At 39.9% G+C, this 23,018-nt stretch overlaps 3 protein-coding genes across 14 annotated transcripts; all 3 read left to right on the forward strand.

The window, feature by feature from the left end:
* Positions 1 to 72: 72 nt before the first annotated feature.
* On the forward strand, positions 73 to 9,599 carry tmc8 (transmembrane channel-like 8). Of its 2 annotated transcripts, none has more exons than XM_029439255.1 (16): positions 73 to 354; positions 921 to 1,164; positions 2,001 to 2,149; positions 2,315 to 2,449; positions 2,544 to 2,596; positions 2,670 to 2,809; positions 3,629 to 3,776; positions 4,749 to 4,913; positions 5,000 to 5,151; positions 5,561 to 5,636; positions 7,019 to 7,131; positions 7,279 to 7,465; positions 8,097 to 8,254; positions 8,431 to 8,574; positions 8,795 to 8,873; positions 9,023 to 9,599. In XM_029439255.1, exons 1-16 carry the CDS (start codon positions 315 to 317, stop codon positions 9,158 to 9,160), a joined length of 2,121 nt encoding a protein of 706 aa, XP_029295115.1. In that variant the 5' UTR covers positions 73 to 314; the 3' UTR covers positions 9,161 to 9,599. The 2 variants fall into 2 exon arrangements, with proteins under 2 accessions (XP_029295115.1, XP_029295123.1); XM_029439263.1 differs by having other exon boundaries at positions 9,044 to 9,599.
* A 38-nt stretch (positions 9,600 to 9,637) lies between these two features.
* Positions 9,638 to 14,988, forward strand: LOC115013206 (Fc receptor-like protein 5). 7 transcript variants are annotated; one of them, XM_029439286.1, is made up of 10 exons: positions 9,638 to 9,834; positions 9,928 to 9,954; positions 10,157 to 10,438; positions 10,959 to 11,255; positions 11,364 to 11,636; positions 11,745 to 12,077; positions 13,649 to 13,702; positions 13,793 to 13,903; positions 14,008 to 14,078; positions 14,746 to 14,988. In XM_029439286.1, the coding sequence occupies exons 1-10, from the start codon at positions 9,780 to 9,782 to the stop codon at positions 14,764 to 14,766; spliced, it is 1,524 nt and encodes a 507-aa protein (XP_029295146.1). In that variant the 5' UTR covers positions 9,638 to 9,779; the 3' UTR covers positions 14,767 to 14,988. The 7 variants fall into 7 exon arrangements, 6 of the variants coding, with proteins under 6 accessions (XP_029295146.1, XP_029295154.1, XP_029295137.1 ...); XM_029439294.1 differs by lacking the exon at positions 14,746 to 14,988 and adding an exon at positions 14,346 to 14,719; XR_003832776.1 differs by lacking the exon at positions 14,746 to 14,988 and having other exon boundaries at positions 13,653 to 13,702.
* Positions 14,989 to 15,220: 232 nt separating this feature from the next.
* On the forward strand, positions 15,221 to 22,380 carry LOC115022469 (hemicentin-2). Of its 5 annotated transcripts, none has more exons than XM_029453830.1 (13): positions 15,221 to 15,353; positions 15,433 to 15,459; positions 15,573 to 15,699; positions 15,781 to 15,956; positions 18,318 to 18,504; positions 19,043 to 19,149; positions 19,244 to 19,516; positions 19,608 to 19,913; positions 20,005 to 20,106; positions 20,198 to 20,225; positions 21,366 to 21,414; positions 21,533 to 21,598; positions 22,238 to 22,380. In XM_029453830.1, the coding sequence occupies exons 1-13, from the start codon at positions 15,323 to 15,325 to the stop codon at positions 22,319 to 22,321; spliced, it is 1,563 nt and encodes a 520-aa protein (XP_029309690.1). In that variant the 5' UTR covers positions 15,221 to 15,322; the 3' UTR covers positions 22,322 to 22,380. The 5 variants fall into 5 exon arrangements, with proteins under 5 accessions (XP_029309690.1, XP_029310269.1, XP_029312664.1 ...); XM_029455233.1 differs by having other exon boundaries at positions 15,255 to 15,353; positions 15,578 to 15,699; XM_029454409.1 differs by lacking the exon at positions 21,366 to 21,414 and having other exon boundaries at positions 22,238 to 22,373.
* The last annotated feature ends 638 nt before the right edge of the window (positions 22,381 to 23,018 follow it).

Raw genomic sequence — 23,018 nt, forward strand, 5'->3', positions numbered from 1 at the left:
TTTCATATTTTCAGACACCATGGAAACGCCTGTTTCTGTTTCCTGTCATGTGATTTCCTGTGATCTGTCAAATTCAGTCGGTCTATATGTTGAAAGATTTCACATCTGCTCCACCTGCCAGAAAGTGAGATGTACATCAAGACTTGAGGAACAACATTAGCTCCAGATCAGCCGCTGATGTGGGGTGCAAAGCTGGATATAACTTTTTTCACAACTTTAAGTTGCAACTTTTGTGGAGATGTTTGTGTTTTGTATGAAGCGACAAGATTGACGTTTGAACATTACTTATTAAAGAGGAAGTGCAGGGAGAAAAAATGGCGTACAATAATGTCAACTTCATGAGACTCCTGTCAGGTAATACAAATGTGTCTGTGCATTTGAATGTATGTGTGTGTGTGTGTGTGTGTGTGTGTGTGTGTGTGTGTGTGTGTGTGTGTGTGTGTGTGTGTGTGTGTGTGTGTGTGTGTGTGTGTGTGTGTGTGTGTGATAGAGAGAGACGACATCTTGCTTGTTGAACACTGTATCTGTACTTCAAATGAATCATTTTAAAGCTCTTAATGTCAGTAGGTTAGCCCTGTTTAGGTCTAATTCATACAGATATGTCATGAAGAGTTAATTTTTAGTATTACACTCTTGCATGATCTATGAATTTAAATACTATTATTATTCAGACGTACCCAACTAGCATTGGCTTACAAGACACTACTGACATTTGAGGATGTAACCGTAGGCCTTTTTTCACTACTTTCTCACTTTTCATAGACAAAACAATTGGTTAATTAAGATAATCTGCAGATTAATAATACAAAATATATAGTATACCTATTACCCTTTACCCTGTAACAAAAACTAAGTTTAGTAAAACATCTTGTATGCAAACATGCACTGTAATCTAAACTCATGTGTCATTCTCACCACAGAGGAGAGCTCTCATTCCACCGTGTCGTCAGACTCCTGTGAGTACTATCAGACGGAGATATTTGATCAGCTGCCCAGCATCCAGGCCAGTCGGCCCGAGCAGAGCAGACAGGCCTGCGAGGACTACCAGGGTGGCTCTGAAGCAGGGGAGGAGGTCAGCCATGATTCCAGAGGACCCAAAGTCAAGGCATCCACACAGCCGCTCAGGAACCTGGTCATGTGTATTCAGGGAAGGAGAGGAGTCAGGTGGGAGAGCCTATCACACTCCTCGAATCTGCTTCTTCTCATTCTGCATATTATTTTGACATCTTAGTGGAAAAGGTCCAAACTGTCATCTACTCTAGCACAATATGTAGCATACTGTAGTTAAATATAAATGAGATTTTCTTTTGGAAGTGAACAACCTACTACCATATTTTATTTTGTATACTGTACATGCATCCCAAATTATCTCTACCTTTTTGGAGCTTTAATCCCATAAAGTGAAGCTCTGTTTTACAACACTGTGTTTACTTGCATCTGTGTGAGTGTTGGCCAGTTCAACCAAAGGGTGATGCTCCCCTCTCAGATAGTGGTATTTCAAAACATATTTTTCTTCTGCTTTCCCATAAAATGTATCTTGTGATCCTTTTGGCTGGGGTGTCCCCTCTTTCTGAAATATAAAAAAACAAAACAAAAACAAAGAAGAAGAAAAACAGCATCCCTGATGGCATTCTGCCCCAAGCCGTTGAGTGAAAGGGGTAATCCACTGATTGAGAATTTAACTTTCATAAAGATGAAGATTTGCAAAAGACAGATTTATAATCTATAAAAGTCTGAGAACACCCTCAGTATGACGCCATCAGAGCCATCTGATCTCAATGTGTAAAATCAGTGCCCCTTTGAATCCTATAAGTTCAAATATTAGTCAAGGAAATGTTTGTTTGCCTCCTTTTAAAAAGCTTTCTGTTCAGCTTTAAAGTGAGCAGACTAAATATTTGCTCAAATATGATATTGATGGTATTTCCATGCTTAGGTTCAGGGTTTAAACTTGTTAAGATGGAAAGGCATTCACGAAATATAATATTTATGCTGCTAATTAGGGACAGGAGGAAGATGCAAATCAGCAACATTGGATTTTGGGAGTCCTGGAGGCGGAGCCAGAGCATCAACAGGAAGAGGGTTTGGGCGCAGATGGGAGGAACTCTCTCAGGCCTGTTGCCATGGCAGCACACTCTCCACGCCATTGAAGGTAAGAAAGGCCTGAAGTACATTATAAGGACTGGTTTTGCCACCTGTTGGTTGTATTACTATGAATAGATGACTTCACCTAAACTAATGTTGTTGCACACTTAAAACCCTCACTGATCTGTAAGTGTGCGTAAGTGTAACCCTTACCCTCACTGATCTGTTCCAGGCAGGTTTGGAGTTGGCGTGAAGGCTTACTTTGTGTTCCTCAGATATCTGGTTTACTTGAACCTACTTCACTGTGCTCTTATCGGGGGCTTCGTTCTGGGGCCTACGGCATTTTATGGCAGAGGCAAGAACAGTGGTGAGTGAGCTGTGATGACAGATTACAGTAAATTAACCACAGCTCAGTGTAGACTCCTGCAAAAACTGTTGTGTTGTTCTCTGTGATTTCACAGAACCTCTGACGTTTGGAGGCGATGACTCCGTTTTGGATTTTTTCCAGGGATCGGTAAGGATTTGTGTGTGTGTGTATGTATGTTTTCTATATGTATTTCATGTAATCTAACTTCTCCTCTCTACAGGGCTACCTGGATCGATCTCCGGTCTTCTTTGGTTTCTATACTCCTGGTTCACTGAATTTGCAGTGCTTGAATACACCTCTGCTGTACCTCACTGGAATCCTCACCATCCTCTTCCTCAGTCTCATCCTGGTGGTCCGTAGGTCAGTTAGGATATAACTGCAAGAGAACAAACACTTTCAATAGCCATTTTTCTTACATCTTAAAGCAACTACAAGGAACTGTAATTTTGTGTTGATTTTGGCGGCCCCTGTGACAAACGAACGCTGCATTTCTCATTAGCACCACCGGCTCCTCTGGGTGTGAATTTGTTATGGAAGAGAAAGACACAACTTCTTTTTAATACTATTTTTCATTTGTAATCAAAGCTGTTTGTAGGATGCATAGCAATACAAACGACTCTCGATTGCTTGGTGCATGTTGGTCATCATGCTCATGATCACAGAAAGCTTGCTGTGGTTACTTTGTTTGACAAATGCCGCTTACGTTAGCTACATTCAACTAACGCTAGCCAAAGCATTAGCTAGCCACCAACGTAAAGTCATGTATTGATGTAAAACCCCGTCTCGTAATATATTTCATAAATGAAATACACATATTATATACCAGTCTAGGAGGAACAGGTCTAATACAAGATCGGTTTTGAATCCTTTCAAATTCCGCGATTCTCTCCATTTGTTAAATCATAGGTCTTCAACAGGGGTACTGCAGGGGGGTCGCAAAATTGTTTGTCGATAAAGCAAAAAATATTATATATATTTTAAATAAATAAAAATTATTATTTTAATTATTATTTTTGCATATCACATCACATCACCCCCCAACCCCCGCTGACCTTTTTATTTGCATATTTAGGTCATATAGAGGCATCGCTATGAAATTGAGTTTTATAACTAGTTCAAATCTCCTTGAAGTAGCTTTAAAGAAAGCGTCTGTATTGAATCTGTAAACTTCTCTGATAGAACGACGGTTGGCTACAAGCACACCTGGATGCTCGGGAAACGTCACAGTATGAACGTGAGCTATAAGATCTTTTGTGGGTGGGACTTCACCATCCAGGACCCTCCTGCTGCTGCTCTCAAACACAGCTTCATCAGAAACGATCTCAAGGTGAGCGGACGCAAACATATCACTTGCATGACATCATGACAGATTTACCATGGTCACTGACCAAATGATATTAAATTTTAAGAGTCGACAGTGAATCTGTCCAACCTATTGGCTAACCTTTACTGTTTCTCATATACAGTAATGTTGGGTGTAACAGGGCAGTCCATATTGTAGGTGTTCAATTGGGTTGAGATGTTCCAAATCAACCCAAAGCTGAGGCATATTTTCACATTCATTTCATGAAAATCACTTCAGGGAGCCCTCTTACCTTGTAAGGAGACATCTACATTGGTAAGGTACACCTCACCTATTCAGGGGTTTCCTTCCATTTGTCACGAGTATGTTAATTCTCATTTTCAAAATCAAACCTGGAATATTTATAAACAATTCTACAGCTTTATTTAAAACAAACGTGTTATTGGGTGATAAAAAATGGTTGGCCAAATAGTTTCCCAGCCTACTTCCAAAACAAATACATACACACCAGCCTACATACAGACACAAGGTGTTAAATGTCAGTCAAAAGTTATGTCATGAGAGGCAACATTGCTTGAAGCAGAAGAGAAAGCTATGCAAAGCTTGGTTTCGATTGTATAAATCAGTGGTTGAAAATGTGCCAGCTGTAGAACCAGCTCAAAAGTGAAATAAAAATGTACAAAACTCACGGTAAAGAGAAATTAATATACTACTCTTCTCCTTAAGCATTTCCTCTGGGCTCTTTTTAAGGAAAATGTTTAAACACATGTTCTTCAGCTTTCTAGTTTTATGTTTCTCTGAGTTTTCACTTCATGATTTTCGTCTCCTTTTAAATGAAAATACCTGGCGAAAGGAAAAATTTCTACAAAATCTATTTAGTGAAGCTGTACATTATAATTCTGGTTTATTTGCAGTTCAATTACACTGCAGTTCTAATGTTTTGATAGAGTTAAAACACTGATGGTCACATTAAAAGGGTTTCCTGTTCATCCTCAGCTGTTCCTGGAGGAGCAGAGTTTCTCCCTGCGCGAAGCTCAGAGGACACTCGGACAGAGGGTGCGTCTCTACCTGCTCAGGTTCGTCCTCAACCTGCTCGTTCTCACTCTGCTGGGGGGAGCCTTCTCCCTCATCTACTTCGCCACAAAAACATCACAAGACGAGGTGAGACTTTAATGCTGGTTTTGTTTCAGTGTGTCCTGGATTTGGATGAATAGATTTTATCTGACACTCCCGGCTGTGTTTCTTAGAGGGATCACTACTGGTTGGTCAGGCTGGTCATCCATTACCTCCCTCCCATCACCATCAGCTTTGTCAACCTACTCCTCCCTCACATTTTTCGCAAGATCTCATCTTTTGAAGACTACTCTTTCACCGTGCAAGTCAATACCCTGCTTGTGAGGTAAGGGAGAAAAACCCATGATTGTACACACACCAGAGGTGTGGACCCGAGTCACATGATTTGGACTCGAGTCACAACTTGATGACTTTAAACTCCTCAAAATCAAAAAAGACTTGTATTTTGACTTTAACATCAATGACTTGTTACTTCACTTGGACTTAAGCCTTAGGACTTGAAAATATTTGATGCCATCTCCCATGCCCAAAGATTAAAAAGTATGTTATTTAGAAATTGTGCCACAAATCAATTTATTTCCTGACTTGTTTAGGACTTGGGACTTAAGTGCAAAGAATTGAGACTTACTTGTGACTTGCAAAAACAATAACTTGGTCCCACCTATGACCAAAACAAACACAAACACACAAACACACACACTCCTGCATTGGTTCACCCTGTCTTTTTTTTTCAGGAGCATCTTCTTGAAGCTGGCCTCACTGGGGATCTACTTATTTTTCATCTTCACAACAATTGAACTGAATCAGCAAGTGAGTTTCAAATCAGATTTATCTTTCGAGGTCCCACAGACTGATGTGTGATGTCAGGTAATAATATAATAATAATAATAATAATAATAATAATAATAATAATAATAATAATAATAATAATAATAAGCTTTATTTGTATAGCACCTTTCATACAAGAATTGCAGCCCAAAATGCTTCACAGCAAAAACATAACAATTAGTACAAGGACAGAATAAGAGCATTTACAGTACAAAAATCACAGTGTAGATGTAAATGAGTTTGAAGTACCATTATAAAAATAGCAGATAAAATTGCAGAATTAAAATAATATAAAATAGCAGAATTAAAATAGCAGCCTTTACACATTCTTTGACATTTTCATAATCCCTTTGTCTGTACTTTAATCTATATTTGTCTTTGCAAATAATCCACATACTTTCCTCCTATCCCTGGTCTCTGCTTCCTTCTCCCATAACATAAACTGTCTTTTATGTTCTTCCATTGTTTTCAACGCTTCAGATTTAATCTTTCTCTTTGACATTACTTTTTCCTCTTGCTCTCTCAACCTTACTTTTAACTTTCTTACTTCCTCAACACTAAATGATCCTCCTTCAGGAAAACCAAGCTTAAAAATGTATGAAATCATTTAAATTAGTTTAAAGTGGCTAAGATAAAAATATATAAAATATCACCATTAAAAGGCTAAAGTAAAAAGATATGAAATATCACTATTAAAAGGCTAAAGTAAAGAGATATAAAATATCACTATTAAAAGGCTAAAGTAAAGAGATATAAAATATCACCATTAAAAGGCTAAAGTAAAGAGATATAAAATATCACTATTAAAAGGCTAAAGTAAAGAGATATAAAATATCACCATTAAAAGGCTAAAGTAAAGAGATATAAAATATCACTATTAAAAGGCTAAAGTAAAGAGATATAAAATATCACCATTAAAAGTCTAAAGTAAAGAGATATAAAATATCACTATTAAAAGGCTAAAGTAAAGAGATATAAAATATCACCATTAAAAGGCTAAAGTAAAGAGATATAAAATATCACCATTAAAAGGCTAAAGTAAAGAGATATGTTTTTAGCTTACTTTTGAAGATATTGAGCGAGCTTGCCTCCCTAATGTCTGCAGGTAAAGTGTTCCATAGCTTTGGTGCATAATTGCAAAAGGCTGCACCCCCAATTTTCTTTTGGATGTTTCTGGGAACATTTAATAAACCAGTAGTGGATGATCGTAATGTTCTTGGGGGCACATAGTTGAGAGAGTTGGCAGTGTAACTTGGTGCGGTTAAGTTTAGGGCTTTGTATACAAGAAGGAGGGATGTTAGGTAGGTAGATGTTTTTAAGTGTGTTTCTAACCATCTTTTCTTCTATTCTGTTCTTCTTTACAGAAGAATCATTTTCACTGCCGGGAGAACCTGTTTGGTCGAGAGATGTACAAGTTGTGTATTTTCAACTTCCTCTGCACTTTCTGCAACGCCTTCCTCTTGAACTACCCCAGGAAGTGGGTTTGTTTGAGATCAACAGTCTCTTTCGTTCTAGTCTTGAGTATTTCCCAACAGTTCGACTAAACTGGGGAAAGATTGAAGTTATACTTCCTACTCAAGATTCATGAACTTTCTGTGTGAACTATCTTTCCTCTGTCTGACAGGCTGCTGCAGGAGAAGTATCCCTCATCCTTGTTGGCCTGGTTGTGGAGAAAACAACACTTCCTGATCCCTTTCAATGTGTTGGATCTCGTGTACAGTCAGACAGTGTGCTGGGTGGGAGTCTACTACTGCCCTCTTCTGCCGCTGATAGGGGCTGTCACACTGATGGCGACCTTCTACATCCAAAAGGTTGTCTGGAACGTTAGAGTTACGGACCATCTTACTCAAAGAAATATCTTTCTCTCTTCCTCTTTGTGTCTCTCAATGTTAGTGTCTCTAGTTTGACAATCTCCAGTGGCATGAATGTCACAAAATGTCCATGAAACAATCATCTAAAAAGATAGAATTAATCTAACAATAAAATAGTAATACTACTTAAATAATTGTATAGAAGCTGACAAGGTGTTCAGATAATGAAATAAACTGTTTAAAATAACTTTTTATAGTCTGTATGGTAAATATGAAGCTACAGCCAGCAGCCGGTTAGCTTAGCTTAGCGTAAAGATTGGAAACAGTTAGCCCGGCTCTGTCCAAGGTATATTGTTTAATATGTGCAAAAATCCAAATGTAAAAAATGGCCATGGGTTTATGAGACTTCCCGGAGTCCTGTCGTCACCAGGCAACAGGCTGAGACTCCATAAAGTCACTGCGCCCAGACAGGAAAAAGTCTGTTACACAAGATTGTTTGCACACAGATTTGAGTCCTGAAATGGTTCGACCCGGTCTATAGTACATGATTCTGCAGTGATAGATGGATGTGACCATCAACTGTATTGGAACATTTTCCAGCAATGTCCGTTTCTTTCTCTCGTGTCTTCAGTTCACGGTCCTGCGGTGCTGTGTGGCAGAGCAGAGGATGTTTCGAGGCTCCAGCTCCTCCGTTTTATTCCACTTTATGTTGATGCTTGGTCTCCTCATGGCTGCAGCCACACTGGGCTTCAACCTTTACGAGCAAGAAGTCACAACGGGCAAAAACATGTATTTTGTTTACTGTATTTTTTACTTCCAGAGAACATACTACATGTGACAGTCTTAATTCTCAATTTGCCCTATTTGTTTCTTTAGTTATTTAATTCTTAATACACCTATTTGCCCTTTTAGCACTAGAAGGAAATATCCTATTTATATTTCACCTTCACCTGTTTCCCCTCCAGGTCGTCCTGTGGTCCATTTGGAAATGGAGAAAGCGTGTTTAATGTGACAGGAGTGTGTGTGGACAGCCTCCCAAGCCCTGCGCAGTCCACTCTTCGCTACCTGGCCTCAGCAGCCTTTGCCCTGCCGCTCATACTGGCTGAGATGTAAGTCTGCAACAGGTTAATGCACAAACACTGGCTCTGTATTTGCAGTTTGATGAGTTTTTACGGTTTGAAAGAAGTATAATCTACTTTAAGACTGTTTCTGTGTGTACAGCTGCATACCTGTAGAGTGAAAGTAATAATCATCAATGGATACACGCTGTTTTAAAATAGAAATTATGTACTTGGATCTAATGTGCCGGTCTTGATTCTGTTTCCTCAGTATACTCTTAACCTCATATGTGTCACGGGGACGAGCCAATCAGAAGGCCATTGAGAGACTGAAAGACATGCTGGTTATGGTAAGTCACATGTCATCAAACAACTTAAATATTTAATTAGTCATAGAAAGAAGATAGGGAAATATTTGATTTGGTTGCTGCAGGTGAATCATTCACTGGTCTATTGGTGAGCTATACTTAACGTATCTGTGTGCATGTTGTGCCTATAGATTTGTGCTTTCCCCTTACAGAGCAGCTCTGATAAGCGCTTCCTGGTGAAACAGCATACCACCGTGCTCAGACGTCTGAGGAACCCACCCAGAGTCCGTTCTGCAGCCATCAAAGAGGATGTCCCCCTCAACCATTGACTCCATGCATAAACACTGATTAAAGTCCCCGAGCTGTCAGGCCTGTGCATCCACAGATTCCACCTTTTTTTTTATATCCTTGCTTTGGGCGACCACCCCTGGTTGGAGGACTCAAAGGAATGAATTACTCTCACTGTTCCAGATACATACAGAGATAAGAAATGCAGGTGTGGCCGCTTTCTGCAAAGATCTTACTTTAACCTTCATACGATGCATCCTCTTAATCTTTGTCACTTACAGTCATTTTTAATAGGATTGAAAACTTTGATTATTATTTTATGATCCTTGTGTGATTGGCAAACAGTGTGTTTACAGTCAATTAAGAATGTATATTGTTTTATCATCATTTATATGATGGTAATAGTATTTAGTTGTGTTCCAAGATGTCACTTTACTTGTATTCAATGAACTAAGTGTTTTTCATAAATCCTGCTCATTACATTTTTGTGGCTTGTGAATTTTTTTAAACTTAATTTGTGTCCCTAAAAATGAAAACAAACATGTAGCCTTATATGTTATCTAATTGCAACACATGTTCAACCCTACCCGTAGCTTTTACACACACACACACACACACACACACACACACACACACTAAACAGAGATATGCCAAGTATAAATGCAGAGCACTGTTATGAAGAATCTACAGACTCTTCATTTGCTGCCATTTTTGGGTGAGTTTATCGAAATTACTTTACAATGGCAACATAAATAAATAATTAAATGGATTAATATTCTTACAGCAATGTGTTGTTGACTTTTTTCAGCTCTGGCATGTTTCTTCGTCAAGATAAGTAAGTTTGTTGAATGGTGCATTAGATAGGAAGCTCAACTGGCTGACATTGTTTTTCGTTGGTTCCGAACTTTTCAGATATTTTTCTTTGATCTCATAACATGAATTAAAGTAATTTGTTGGCTGTGTCTGCTCATACTCCCTTTAAAACTTGTTATGGGTACATTTCAACCAAACTCTGAGTGTTTTATGTCTTTCTTTAGGTGGATCGATCTCTCTTCACCCAGTGTTGACTGGTCCTGTCATGGCTTACATCGGCTCGAGGGTGGATTTCCGCTGTATTACACCTGACTCCTTACTGCCAGTCACCTACGAGCTGATGGGGGACGGGGGTGTCCTGATCGCCACGGTCGCTGATCTTCAAGGGGACCAACCTGCCTCATTCTACCTGAAGGTCACTGCAACATTGAAGGGGTCATACCACTGCAGGGCGACGACAGGAGGAAGCACAGGAGTCAGCAACAGCATCAAGCTGACTGTAGTCAGTGAGTTAAAGACACACAGAGACAGAGAAAGCAGTCTTCCTGTTAGAGCTTTAAAGGGATAGGTCGGATTGTTTGAAGTGGGGATGCATGGGGCACCATAGTCAGTTTATTATCCACAGTAGATGGCGGAACGGGTCTTAGGGAACAGAAGCAAAACAATAAACTGCTGTAGACAGAGACGTCAGCAAAATGTATTTTATCCACCTGAATGAAAGGTCCACCAAAAATAATCTAAATCAGTTTAAGTCTACCCTATATTTAGAATATTTTCATCACTTTACCTTTTTTTTTAGGTGGGTCTTTCTTTTAGGTGGCTATAATATGTGTGCTGGCACACCTGTCCACAGCAGAACATTTATTAGCTAGGTAATACACTGACTATGGATAAGTACCTCATAAAACCCCACTTCCAAACATTCAAACTGGCCCTTTAATTTCCTGTTATTTTACTGGGGACAATCATTCCCAAACTTGACCATTTACTCTTCTCCCCAACCATCTATCATTCCCTAACCTCTAGTTCCAGCATCAAACACCATAGTGACTTCTGAACCCTTCCCCCCAGTCGCATACGAGGGCTCACGCATCGTGCTGAACTGCAGCGTCACAAAGGGCTCCCACCTCTCCTACACGTGGTTTTTCAACAGGAAGGAAGTAACATCTTCAACCTCTCCTCTCTTTCACCGCACTGGAAACAAGCTGGTGATGGGGATGGTGACTCCAGAGCAAGCTGGATACTTTTCTTGCATGGCTTGGTCCACGGTGCAAGACACCAGGAGGTTTTCCAGCAGCTCAGAGGTCAAAGTGACGGTCAAAGGTATGTGTCAACAAAAAACTATATTAAAAAATACCTGCCTGAAATGTTGGATAGTTTTGTTTCACTGCAGCCTGTATTGTATCTTCCCCCTCTTTATTCCTCCACCAGTCTACGTTTCAAAACCAAGGATCTCTTTCTCCACCTCTAAAGTGGGAGACATTCATCTTGGCAACGTGACCTGCTGGTCAATAAGAGGGAGTCTTCCGGTAAACTTCTCTCTTTTGTTGGACAACAAAGAACTGCGATCTGTCACAGCTACAGAATCCCTCGCTGCCTGGTTCCCTGTGCACGTGGTGCCGGGGCTGGACATGGGTGTGGCTCGATGTCGGGTGAATACTGAGGTGCAGGAGTTGATCAGTGAGCCTGTGCCTCTGGAAGTGGGTATGAGCTACACCGACATGTGAAGGAAATGTGTGTTTCTGTGATTGCCTACCTTTCTTTCCGCTCTTTTTTAATCTTTCTGTCATTCTCCTCCCCCCGTTCGTCCAGTCCCAGTCGGAGGTGATGTGAAAGTGGAGGTTGAATATCTCTACAGAGCCGACTCCAAACTGGCCGCCGCCATTCTGAGCTGCCGACTCAGCAGAGGAACTTTCCCTGAGGTCTCCTGGCTCTTGAACAACTCTGTCCTTCCTTCTGAGAAACACGTGGACTCCCATATTCAGGCTGTCCCGTCTCACTATACCCTAACTGACCATGGGCAAATCCTTGTTCTGGCTAAATTCAGCCCAGAGGACTCTGGGTATTACCGCTGCAGGGCCAGGAACAGCTACGATGACTCCGGGCCCTGGGTGGAGAGTGCAGCCGTGCTAGTCCGAGTCACAGGTAAAAAGATCAAGACTAGGTGTCCAATAAAAGTAAACCTTTATAGAAATAGTTTTACATTTTGGGAAATGTGCCTATTCAACTTACCATGATGATTCGATTAATACCATTCTCATGTCTATGTGGTAAATAAGATACCCCCATTAGCAGGTTAGCTTAGCTTAGCTCAAAGACTGGAAACAGGGGAAACAGTTAGCTTTTTTGTCAGGGGTTATGAGCCGGTCTGTGTCTTGGCCACATGCAGTCACAAACTGGAGTTTTCTTGTCACCAAGAGGTTGCCAGGCAACCAGCGGTGGTCAAGAAATCGTTTGTACAGGTTAAACAAACAAGATATAATGTGTTCATTTGTGAGTTTTAGAAGTGCTCTAGCTTGAGCTTGTTACCTTTGGACTTTACTGTTTCCCCCTGTCTACCTATTTTACCTTAAAATAACAGCTTCAAAATAATCTGGATGCTACACTTAGTCTACTTGTAATAGAGAGAATGGGGCCTCTGCCCACTCTTCCCCCCAGACACCTGTTCTTGCTCTGTGTAACTTTGGTGAGCGGTTACGATGTCCTGCAAGAAATATGTAAACCCTTACAGCACTATGGCACTGATTTTGGTGAAACTAGATCATCTTTTCAGAAAAAAATATTTTTCAGTTTTCTCTGTAATGTCCTTCGGCTGCTCTGTCTCGACTCTCTGTGATTTACGGAGTTTCATGAATGACAGATAGCTAAAGTAACGTACATCACTAAATGCTGTCAACTGTAACTGATTGTTAGCTAGTTAGCTGTTAACTCAGTTAGCTGTTAGCTGTTAGCTCAGTTAGCTGTTAGCTGTTAGCTCAGTTAGCTGTTAGCTGTTAGCTCAGTTAGCTGTTAGCTCAGTTAGCTGTTAGCTGTTATCTCAGTTAGCTGTTAGCTGTTAGCTCAGTTAGTCGTGCTTCCAGGACTGGGAGTTCAGAGCACTGGGGAGGTATGGGCGTTTACACCGCTAGCACGGGAGCATTGGGCCGCTTGAAGGAGGATGTTTTCAGGCTCAGGGGGAATGCTAGTGGGGAGCGGCGCTGGTGATGTACCAGATCCATAGCCGAGCGAGCGGGCAACAAAGTTGGGTTCAGCAGCATCCACGCAAAGGCAAAGAGACTGAAAAGGAAGTTTAAGCTAACAAGCCAAGAAAGCTAAGAAAGCTAAGAAAGCGAAAAAGAGGAAAAAGAGAAAAGAGAAAAAGAGAAAAAGAGAAAAAGAGAAAAAGAGAAAAAGAGAAAATTAGAATATGAGAGCAAGAGTAAATCATGGACTGGCTTTTAGTCATTGGCGATAGCTATGCAGAATAAAAGCCTGTAAAACAGACGCATAGCTGGCCTTCTTGCTGTTGGACTAATAAGTAGAATTAGCTGGCTTCCTATTGTCTTGTGTTGTTGCACTGGTGTATAAATGAATTGCACTCTAGGGGTGCCAAATCACAAAAATACCAAATCTTGCATAATGTTGCATAATTTCACATTTGCCTTTTTATAAATGTCCTTTGTGTGGAGTCTCTGCGCTCTTTAGTGTACTACATCACACTTTTTACTCTTGATCAGACAGGATCCTCAACTCCATGCCTGAAGCAACTTCTCCTACTGAAACACCACAAAGTAAAAATCACATATTGTATATTTAAATGTCTTACATGCTGCCTATACATTATGTAATACTTCAGTGGCCTTGTCCCTTCTCTTCGACAGAGGTTTTCATGAACACCATAGAGGTCATTGCCATAGCGTTCTGCTGCTTCCTTTTTCTGATGTTGGTTGTGGGTGTCGGCTGCGTGTACAACATGTTTGACCAAAATCAAGGTGTGTCTGTGTATGTGTGAGGAAGAAATCAATTGACAATTGGAAATATGTAACTGAATTTATATTAATTGTTTGTATGTCTCCACCTCTAATTTCTTTCACAGCCCATGCCCACTTTGCTACATCCAGCGAACAGAACGATACTTCGTCTACAGAATGGGATGTTCAGAATCAGGTACACCGGCCTACACAACACCCCATACAAACACAATGATTTTGAATCAGTGAAATATGACAGACTATCCAGTAATGCTTTACTTTAGAGGTCCCTTAGTTTTCTATAATTTATTAGAAATAAATTGTTATGTAACTGACATGTTCCTGGGAAAGAATGTGTAATTTGATAGTAATTACAGGAAAAATGGACACAGTGTTTAATTGGTATGTAAGCTATTTTATGGGTTTATGTATTTTACTAACAATTTCCCATTAATTTCCTCAGACGTTTTCTGGAAAGAACTAGTATGGTACTAGAATATTTCATTGAAAGTACTGCTCCATTTTAACCAAAGTAAATATGTATTCATTATTCATTGATCATTGGACTATCATTGTTCATATATATTAAATGGTATGTTTGCCTGTAGGAGAATTACATTTATTTGCCATTTTCACTGACCAAAAGACTCTGATGGTTACAATAGCAATTAATCAATGTAAACTAATTAAACAGTGTGACTATTTTTCCAATAATAAGTACATGTCTTCTGTACATGAATCTAACTTTATTGACCATCTCTGTATGCTAAACTGAAGTGATTGTTTTGTTTTTACTAATGTGAGAAACAATGTGACCCAGGTATAACCAAGAAGACTGCTCTCTCTCTCTCTCTCTATTTTAGACCGTAGAGATCACAGTATGACACAGGAGGGACATGCAACTCTCGTCAAATTGATCACCTCTTCATGCAAATTGTTCATTATTTCTTTATAAATCTGCAGCTATATTATGTTGTTCTGCAGATGTGGTGGCAATTATGACTAAAATGGTGTAACATTCAATTAAAAACAGTGGGAGATAATGTTTGATGCAAAATACTTTATAATGTCATGTGTTTGCAAATAAAAATTATAATTTGAAGTGATTAAAGTTTTGTTGTTTTTTCAATCAAACCAATGAAAAATATTACGCTTGATTACACTTTCACATCTTCACATTGCCTCTGTCTTATGTTGTTTTGATGTTCACTTTTTAAAAATATAACTTAACACCACATACTTGCTCTTATGCTGTTTCGAGGGAGGGTACTGCTGGGAGGTGTAGGGTCATACTATCAGCTAGTTGCACATGTTTCTAAGTGCGTGTGTGTGTATTTTTTCACCAACACCCAAAACTGTCAAAAGTCCTGCATTACACAGCGTAGCATAATCATATTTGAGGTATACAGTTGTATAAAAGAAAATCATTGCTCTTCAACAATGTCTGCTTCCCTCTTTGTGGTCATACTGGGTGAGTTACTCAACACAAACTGAACTGCAGTACACTTACTATTTTTTACAACTACTTGATCTCTTTTTCCTCTCTACAGGGTTGTACTACTGTAGCAAGGAGAGCTGTAAGTCAGTTGTATTGTTAGTGTGTATCACTTTTGTGTACAATTGTGTGGCTCCTGGTTTTTTTTGTAGTATTTGTGCAGTTTTGTTTTATTTTATTTTCATTTTTTGATAGATCAGTCAACTCTGGGGCGCCCAGAACTTATTGGCCCTACAGAGGCTTTGGTGAAAAGGGTTGTAGATTTTTATTGTGAACTGAAAATCTCCCCAGAGAATGTAGCTATCCTGCTGCAGTTATTTAAGTGAGTATTTGTTCACATACAATTTAACCAATGCATTACAAGTAATGATAGAAAATCCCTCTAATTATCAACCTTTTGCAGGGTGGATAAAAGTCCCAAGTTGTTGGGCGAATACACCTCCCTGGATAGGGAGGTTGCAGTCTTCCCCATGGTAATCAAACCTTCCCATGAAGGCAACCTAACGTGTGTGGCCAAGGCACAGAACAACTCTAACATAGAGCCCACTGTCAGCGACACACAGTACCTGAAGGTTGTTGGTGAGGACCTTTATTACCAGCAATATATTATATATCATATGTTGTATAAATGGCTTCCTTGTAACAGTAACATCAAGCAGTATGAGCATTAATGTTTGTAAAAGCTCAACACAATGAGAAAAACATTTCTCAAAGGGCATGTTTTTGTAAGGTGACGTTTTTCTTAGCTTGGGAATGTTGTCTACATTACATTTATGATTGTTTCACTGCTTTTACTGCAAACTGAGTCTGCCCCAAATTTCTATTGAAAAACAGATTGTAATCCCAATGAGACTTTTACCTGGTTGGTAGCATTGTGGAAATTTAACACAGTCGCACCTTCAATAAATACTCATTATTTTGTAAATAGTAGCCACCCAACTGATTGATGAACTCAGCAAAATCATGTTACCATAATTAACATTCAAAAAGCAGTGGTATCATGTTGGGATCATGACGCACCTGTAATTTGATGTTGAAGAAACATCTCTCATCAGCTCTGTGAGGATGCACTTAGGCACAGTGGTACTTTGAGCTAAAGGCTAACAGCACCATAAAAACATGCTAAACATGACAATACCAACACGCAGATGTTGTTCATGTCCATGTTCACCATCTAAGTTTAATGTGTTAGCACGATAGCATTTGCTTATTAGCATTGAAAACAAAGAAAACTTTTGGCCAGATGATGGCACTAGATCAGGGGTCGGGAACCTATGGCTCGCGAGCCATATATGGCTCTTTCGATGACGAGATATGGCTCGCAGACAATTTTGAGCTGACATTTTTAAACATGATTAACAAGTAATATATAATTATACTGTGTCATTTAGAGTAAAACATTTAGCAGCGGATTTTGTTTTAGTTCTCCCCTCTCCTTTCCTCCACTCCGTCTCTGACTGTAACTGTGTGCGTGTGTGTATCTGTCTGTGCGTTTTGTGTGCGTGTCAGTGTGTGTAGGGGGCGGAGCCCTGCACTTTTCGAAACAGCAGAGGAGAAACTGCGGAAAGCAAGCAGTAGACCAGGGGTGTCAAACTCAATCACAGAGAGGGCCAACATTAAGGCATCGTTTCGGGGGTGAAGCTTGGAAACTGCAGCGCTCACAGAGTCACACTTTGCTTTGAGTGTGTCATTACACTGGAGGTCAACAAGCTCCATTTGGATGTTCACATGTGCTGTTTCCACGTCAACTGCAAACGGATTGCTGAGCAGTTCATGCGCAGTCGGGAACACAGCGGTGGAGATGGTTTGTCAGTGTTTGGAAACACGTAGTGACCAAAGTTTCCTGCTACATCAGAGTCTCCCACAGGCAGCTCGGCTTGGAAAGCTCTCACTGCATTATACATGTTCGTGATCACACAGCCCTGAAGCTGGAAGTTTAACAGTGAGATGCTTCGTTATGTCGCACAAACAGTCCAGCTCACATCCACACTTTTCATCCCAGAGATCTGTGGTGAGCCATCGCACCGCCATGTTCAGAATGTATCTCCTCAGGAAAAGACTTGCATTGACTCTTAGAAAGTTTCCTGTCTGTGTTACGGTGCTTATTACATGTTCCATCTCCAGAGCATCCTGGTGCTCTTTTCATCACATCGCAGGCTCTGTCTGTCGTCAGTCCCGGGGCAGTTTAATTTCTAACACATTTAGATACTTCCTCAAATATGTATTTTCCCGTGGTTGTGCCATGCATTGATTTAATTACCAAAACCAGCGGGCCAGTTATGATAGACATGATATTTTCTCGCGGCTGGATATAATTGTGGCCTTGAGTTTGACACCCGTGCAGTAGACACAGAAACGTGCACATAAATTAGATAAATAATATAAGCGGGGTTCCGTGGGGGGTTACAGACAATGGTAGGGGAAACACTGATAGCGCTTTTAGTACTCGGAGACGTGATATACTTAAAACTCAATTTCATTAAAAATATGGCTCTCAAGGAAATACATTTAAAAATATTTGGCTTTTATGGCTCTCCGTGCCAAAAAGGTTCCCGACCCCTGCACTAGATTAAGGGACTTGAATATCTGTCGTAAATTTCACAGCAATATATGAAACAGTTTTCAAGATGACAAAAATGTCAACCTCTTGGTGGCGCTACATAGAGGAACAGTATAGTGATCACCAACGACAGTAGGAGTCTTCCTCTGGTAACCATGAATGTCTGTACAAAATTACATGACAGTCCGTACAATAGTTGTACTTCAGGCTGACAGGACAACATTGACTGCACTAAACTAAACTAAAAAACAACAACAGTAAAATCCCATTTGGACACCATCACAAAGGTTTATTTATTTCCCTAACAAGAGGATTTTTCCAATAAGAATACATTTTTGTTCGAAATAAATTCTCAGTCTGTTTCTGTGGGTGTCCTGCAGAACCGGTGAAGGGTGCAAAGATTGTCGTCCCTTCAGGCCAAGTGGAGTTTTTTGAGGGGAAGACACTGGAGCTACGCTGTAAACCTACTGTTGGAAATCATGTCTCCTACTCGTGGATGCTGAATGGTCAGCTTGTCTCTCAATCTCGTCTCCTCTATGTTGCAGATGACTATCTCTTGATCAAGAGGTCAGTGAAATCCCATTGAGATGACAGCTGCTAATGCATTACAGGTTGCAATGGTGTTATAAGCAGTTGAACGGTTTATTTGGTAATTGGTAACTGTTCTGTACTGTGTGGTGCATGCATAAAGCTAGGGTGGCTGCTGGTTGGTTGGTCTTCTGGATAGTAGTTCTGTATATATATATATTTATTTTTCAAATCGAGTGTATGTAACAGTCACAGTATTAGTCTAGTAGCAGGAGCGAAGTATACATGAATAATTAGAATTAGAATACTGTACTGAAAATTGCTGTAACCAAAAAAATGTATCAAAGCAGTTGAACTAAAAAGACACTTTAAATAAAACACACACAAAATAAGTAAAATGCTGTTCAAGTAAAGTCTTGTTGCTTCTTTTGATTAAGCAACTTCTTGTATTCTATGACACATTTTCCCTTTTAAAAACATTGGTCCAACACTGTCTGAGAAAGAAAGTCCTTTGTCATGGAGGCTGCTCATTTTTAACTGAACAAGTTATTGAAATGGTTATCTTGGTAACCCTCAGAACTACTTCTCAAGATAGCGGCTCCTACATGTGTGTCGCCACCAACGAATTCAACAAAACAGACGTCTTTACCGCCAACAGCTCTGAAGTTGTAATCACAGTGAAAGGTTAGCTCTAGTGAATAACCTCTCAAGTTTAAACTGTATAGATATGTTATGGCTTCTTTGAACAAAAAAACATTCTCCTTCATCTCTCCATCAGACCTGGTGTCTATCCCTGACATCTCCTTTACCGTGTTAAAGGAAGATTCCCACAACTATTCAGCCATGGTCGCCTGTCAGACAACCAAAGGGACTCCACCTGTCACCTTTTCACTGTACAACAGGAGAGGATCGGTTGACAATGTGACGGTTGATAAGAGAGATGTCACATTTAAGGTTCCAATGGTCTTGGGCCGGCACTTGGGATGGCTCCAGTGCCAGGCAAACAATGGAGATGGGATCGAGTACAGTCAATGGATTTCCTTAGAAGTTGGTATGTGAATTGCTTGAAACTGCTGACACAACACTGTGGTACTCTCTACTTTCTTTTAATGTTCGTCCATGGCGTCTTTTGTCACCAACAGTTCCTGTTGGTGGGCCTGTGACGATGCGTTACGACTATGACATTGGAGAAAACTATGCCGTGATCAGCCTGAGGTTCTACTGCAAGGCAGCGAAGGGATCTCTCCCACGGTACCAATGGTTCCTCAACAAAACCCTCCTGCATGACCGAGGAAGCTTCTACTACGTGGTCAACCAGCCTCCAGAAGAGTCTGTACTCATCCTGTCTGTAGGGAGGAGCAGCACTGGATCGTACCACTGTGAAGTGTCGGACAGCTTTGACAACACCACCGCCATAAGCAGCAAGATGCTGTATTTGGATAAAGAAGGTACCGTTAATCCACTGATTGATTAAAGTAAAACATCCTTGTGACAGGTGTGAGCTGGTTTCATCTCCTCTTCATCTTCCTGCTCCTACAGAGCTGAATCGTCTCCGCTCCTTGGTGGTGGTAGTTGTCTTTGGATGTTTCACATTCCTGGTTCTTCTGGTCTCCATTTGTTTGTGCATTGGAGCGAAGTCCAGTGAGTTTCAGAATCTTGTTTTTATCTGGTGGTCTGGCTACTTTGTCATTGCTACTGTGGATTCATGTATTTTTTTAAACTCTTGTTTCAGGTCAAAGGCAGCTTGGAGAGAAGTCTCTGTGAGTTATTTCTCTGTGTACTTCTGACACCTACAATGATGTAGCATGTGCCCCATGTATCAAGCCCAACCCGGGCCCTTTGCTGCGTGTCATCCCCTCTCTCTCTCTAAGCTGTCACTATCAACAAAAAGCATATATATATTTAAAAAAAGAAAGAAAAAGGCTACATGACGACCACATTTCACATGAAGCTTTTAATTCTTTTTGTGAAGAGAGAACGGTGCTTCTTGATCATTTTGGAAAAGGATGTCGGCAGTTCATCCAGCATCTGTAATTAAAATGACAAAATGGCCGATGCTATGTGAAAAAGTACTTCCTGTTTCCATGTTGGGTGCCATAAAACCCCTATAGCAGCTTTCAGGGAAGGGTCCAAATCGTCAACAAATGTTAACATGCTACACACCTTGCAACAGTAACAATACCTATTTTTATAATCGCTCCAAATAAGGCGTCTTGTTCCCAGTTTAGACTCACAACATCAACAATGAGCTTGGAATGCATTTCGGGTTACAATAAAAACATCTGAAAGCATATTTTTTAGATTGACAGTAAACTTGGGGAGAGAAGGGAAAGACGTGACAAAGGTTGAACTGGGATGTGGTTATGTGATAGATGTATTGCACAACTGGTCTCTGAGGCAGCTCACAGTCACACTGTCATAAAGAGGTAACATCATAAAACATAAAACTGAACATGAAATGTCTTGCAGTGTCAATTGTTCTCTCGTAGCGCTATCCTCTCACTGAGTGAATTAAACAACATTATTTTGCAATATGATGGAGCAAATGCTAAATGGCTATGGTATAATGCTGATGGACAAATACTCCTCTTGCTTTATAGAAATGTTATCATGTTTTTTGCCAGAAGAAGTCAAATTGAAATATGATGAGTCAAAAGAAATCTCTGAATCACTCTTGAGCAAATGATCTTGTTTATTTGGGTGTAACTATGGAAAGTACACTCCTCCTCAGGTTGTTGATATTCCCAGAAACAACATTGTCACTGCCCCCGACCTCTGTGATAGCTAACGCACCATGTGCAGTTAGGCCTATATTACTTTCATTTTATACTATGTCACTGCACTTTTTAAAAACTTAACCTGCATATGTGACAACTTTTACTCAACCTTTCTCGTCTCAGGTTGAGCTTGGAGATGGAGGGAATGGTGGCTTCAAATGAGGATGAGCTGGTTAATCAATATTTCTGTGTCTCCATCATTAAAAGCCTGTACACTTCACTGTACACATTTATCATCTCCATTAGGATAAATACTTAACCGTGACACAGAGCTCTCTCTCTCCTTACAGGATTTCTCAGAGTACGATGAGGATGCTGATGTAGTGAAGATGGCCAGAGGTGGTGAATTTGATCAGGTCAGAGCAAAATCTAAATTAAAGCTAGGTTAGGCAGATTATTTTTGGCTTCATAGGGCAAAGAATCCCAGATAACCTTTCAGCATATTGTAATTCAAGTGGTACCCCAGGGTAGACAGTTTTCTGAAAAAATAAAAAATAAAAAATAGCTGCAGCCGTGAGCTTTTGGCTACGGTTAGTATGTAGTAGAAGGCTTAACTATTAGTCAAATGTTCTCTACATCTCTGAAACGCTTCATCAATATTGTCTTTCTTACTGTTTGGGGTTACTTTGCAGTGTAGGCAGTTGTTCCCAAAGCTGGAATAGCAACATGTTCTGCAGGAATTTCCACTGTTGTATCAGCCGTTCACCATAAGATAAAACGTGCATGCGCATCTGCATTTGTAGAACAGCCAATAGGAACACCCGCTCTCTGAAATGACCTGTGATTGGCCAAAGTCTCCCGTCACAGGCTTGATTTCCTAAAGCCACAAAGCCAAGAGGAGGTGCAACAGTCTGGTTTTCTCTCAGACCGATTGAATTACAATTATTATATTATACTATATTATTAATAATTATTGAAATCAATCAACCAATCAGCCGGTTATTTAAACAAGCAAGCTGGCAAACTCTTCTGCTCATCTGTCTGTCTCTCCTCAGGCATCTGAAGTCTCTGTAGATGAATGGCCCCAAATTGAAGAAGTGAAGAAAATGTTGGAGGATGAACCAGTTGAGGGACCCTGAGGGTTCAAACTGTTATAAACACAGGCTGTGGTTGTTTAATAAACATTGGCTCAAGATGTTCTGTGCTGTCACGTTTTTTCAGAATAATGAATTATTATTCTTTCTAAAGTATGTGTGCTGGTAGTAGTAATAGCAGTCACTATGGAAGCCCATAGTAAAAGGAAAAAAAAATCAAACAAGATGAAAACTTAGCCTTGTGATAAAAAAAAGTAATTATAATACCAAACATTCTCAGAATATTTGAGTTAGTATCTCAAAATACTGAGTTAGTATGTCAGAATAATGAGTTAGTATCTCATAAATAATGAGTTAGTATCTCAAAATAATGAATTAGTATCTCAGAATAGTGACTTAGTATCTCAGAATAATGACTTAGTATCTCAGAATAATGACTTAGTATCTCAGAATAATGAGTTAGTATCTCAGAATAATGAGTTAGTATCTCAGAATAATGACTTAGTATCTCAGAATAATGAGTTAGTATCTCAGAATAATGAGTTAGTATCTCAGAATAATGACTTAGTATCTCAGAATAATGACTTAGTATCTCAGAATAATGAGTTAGTATCTCAGAATAGTGACTTAGTATCTCAGAATAATGAGTTAGTATCTCAGAATAATGACTTAGTATCTCAGAATAGTGACTTAGTATCTCAGAATAATGAGTTAGTATCTCAGAATAATGAGTTAGTATCTC

The sequence above is a fragment of the Cottoperca gobio genome, chromosome 1, assembly GCF_900634415.1.
Source record: "Cottoperca gobio chromosome 1, fCotGob3.1, whole genome shotgun sequence".
Taxonomy (NCBI): Eukaryota; Metazoa; Chordata; class Actinopteri; order Perciformes; family Bovichtidae; genus Cottoperca; species Cottoperca gobio.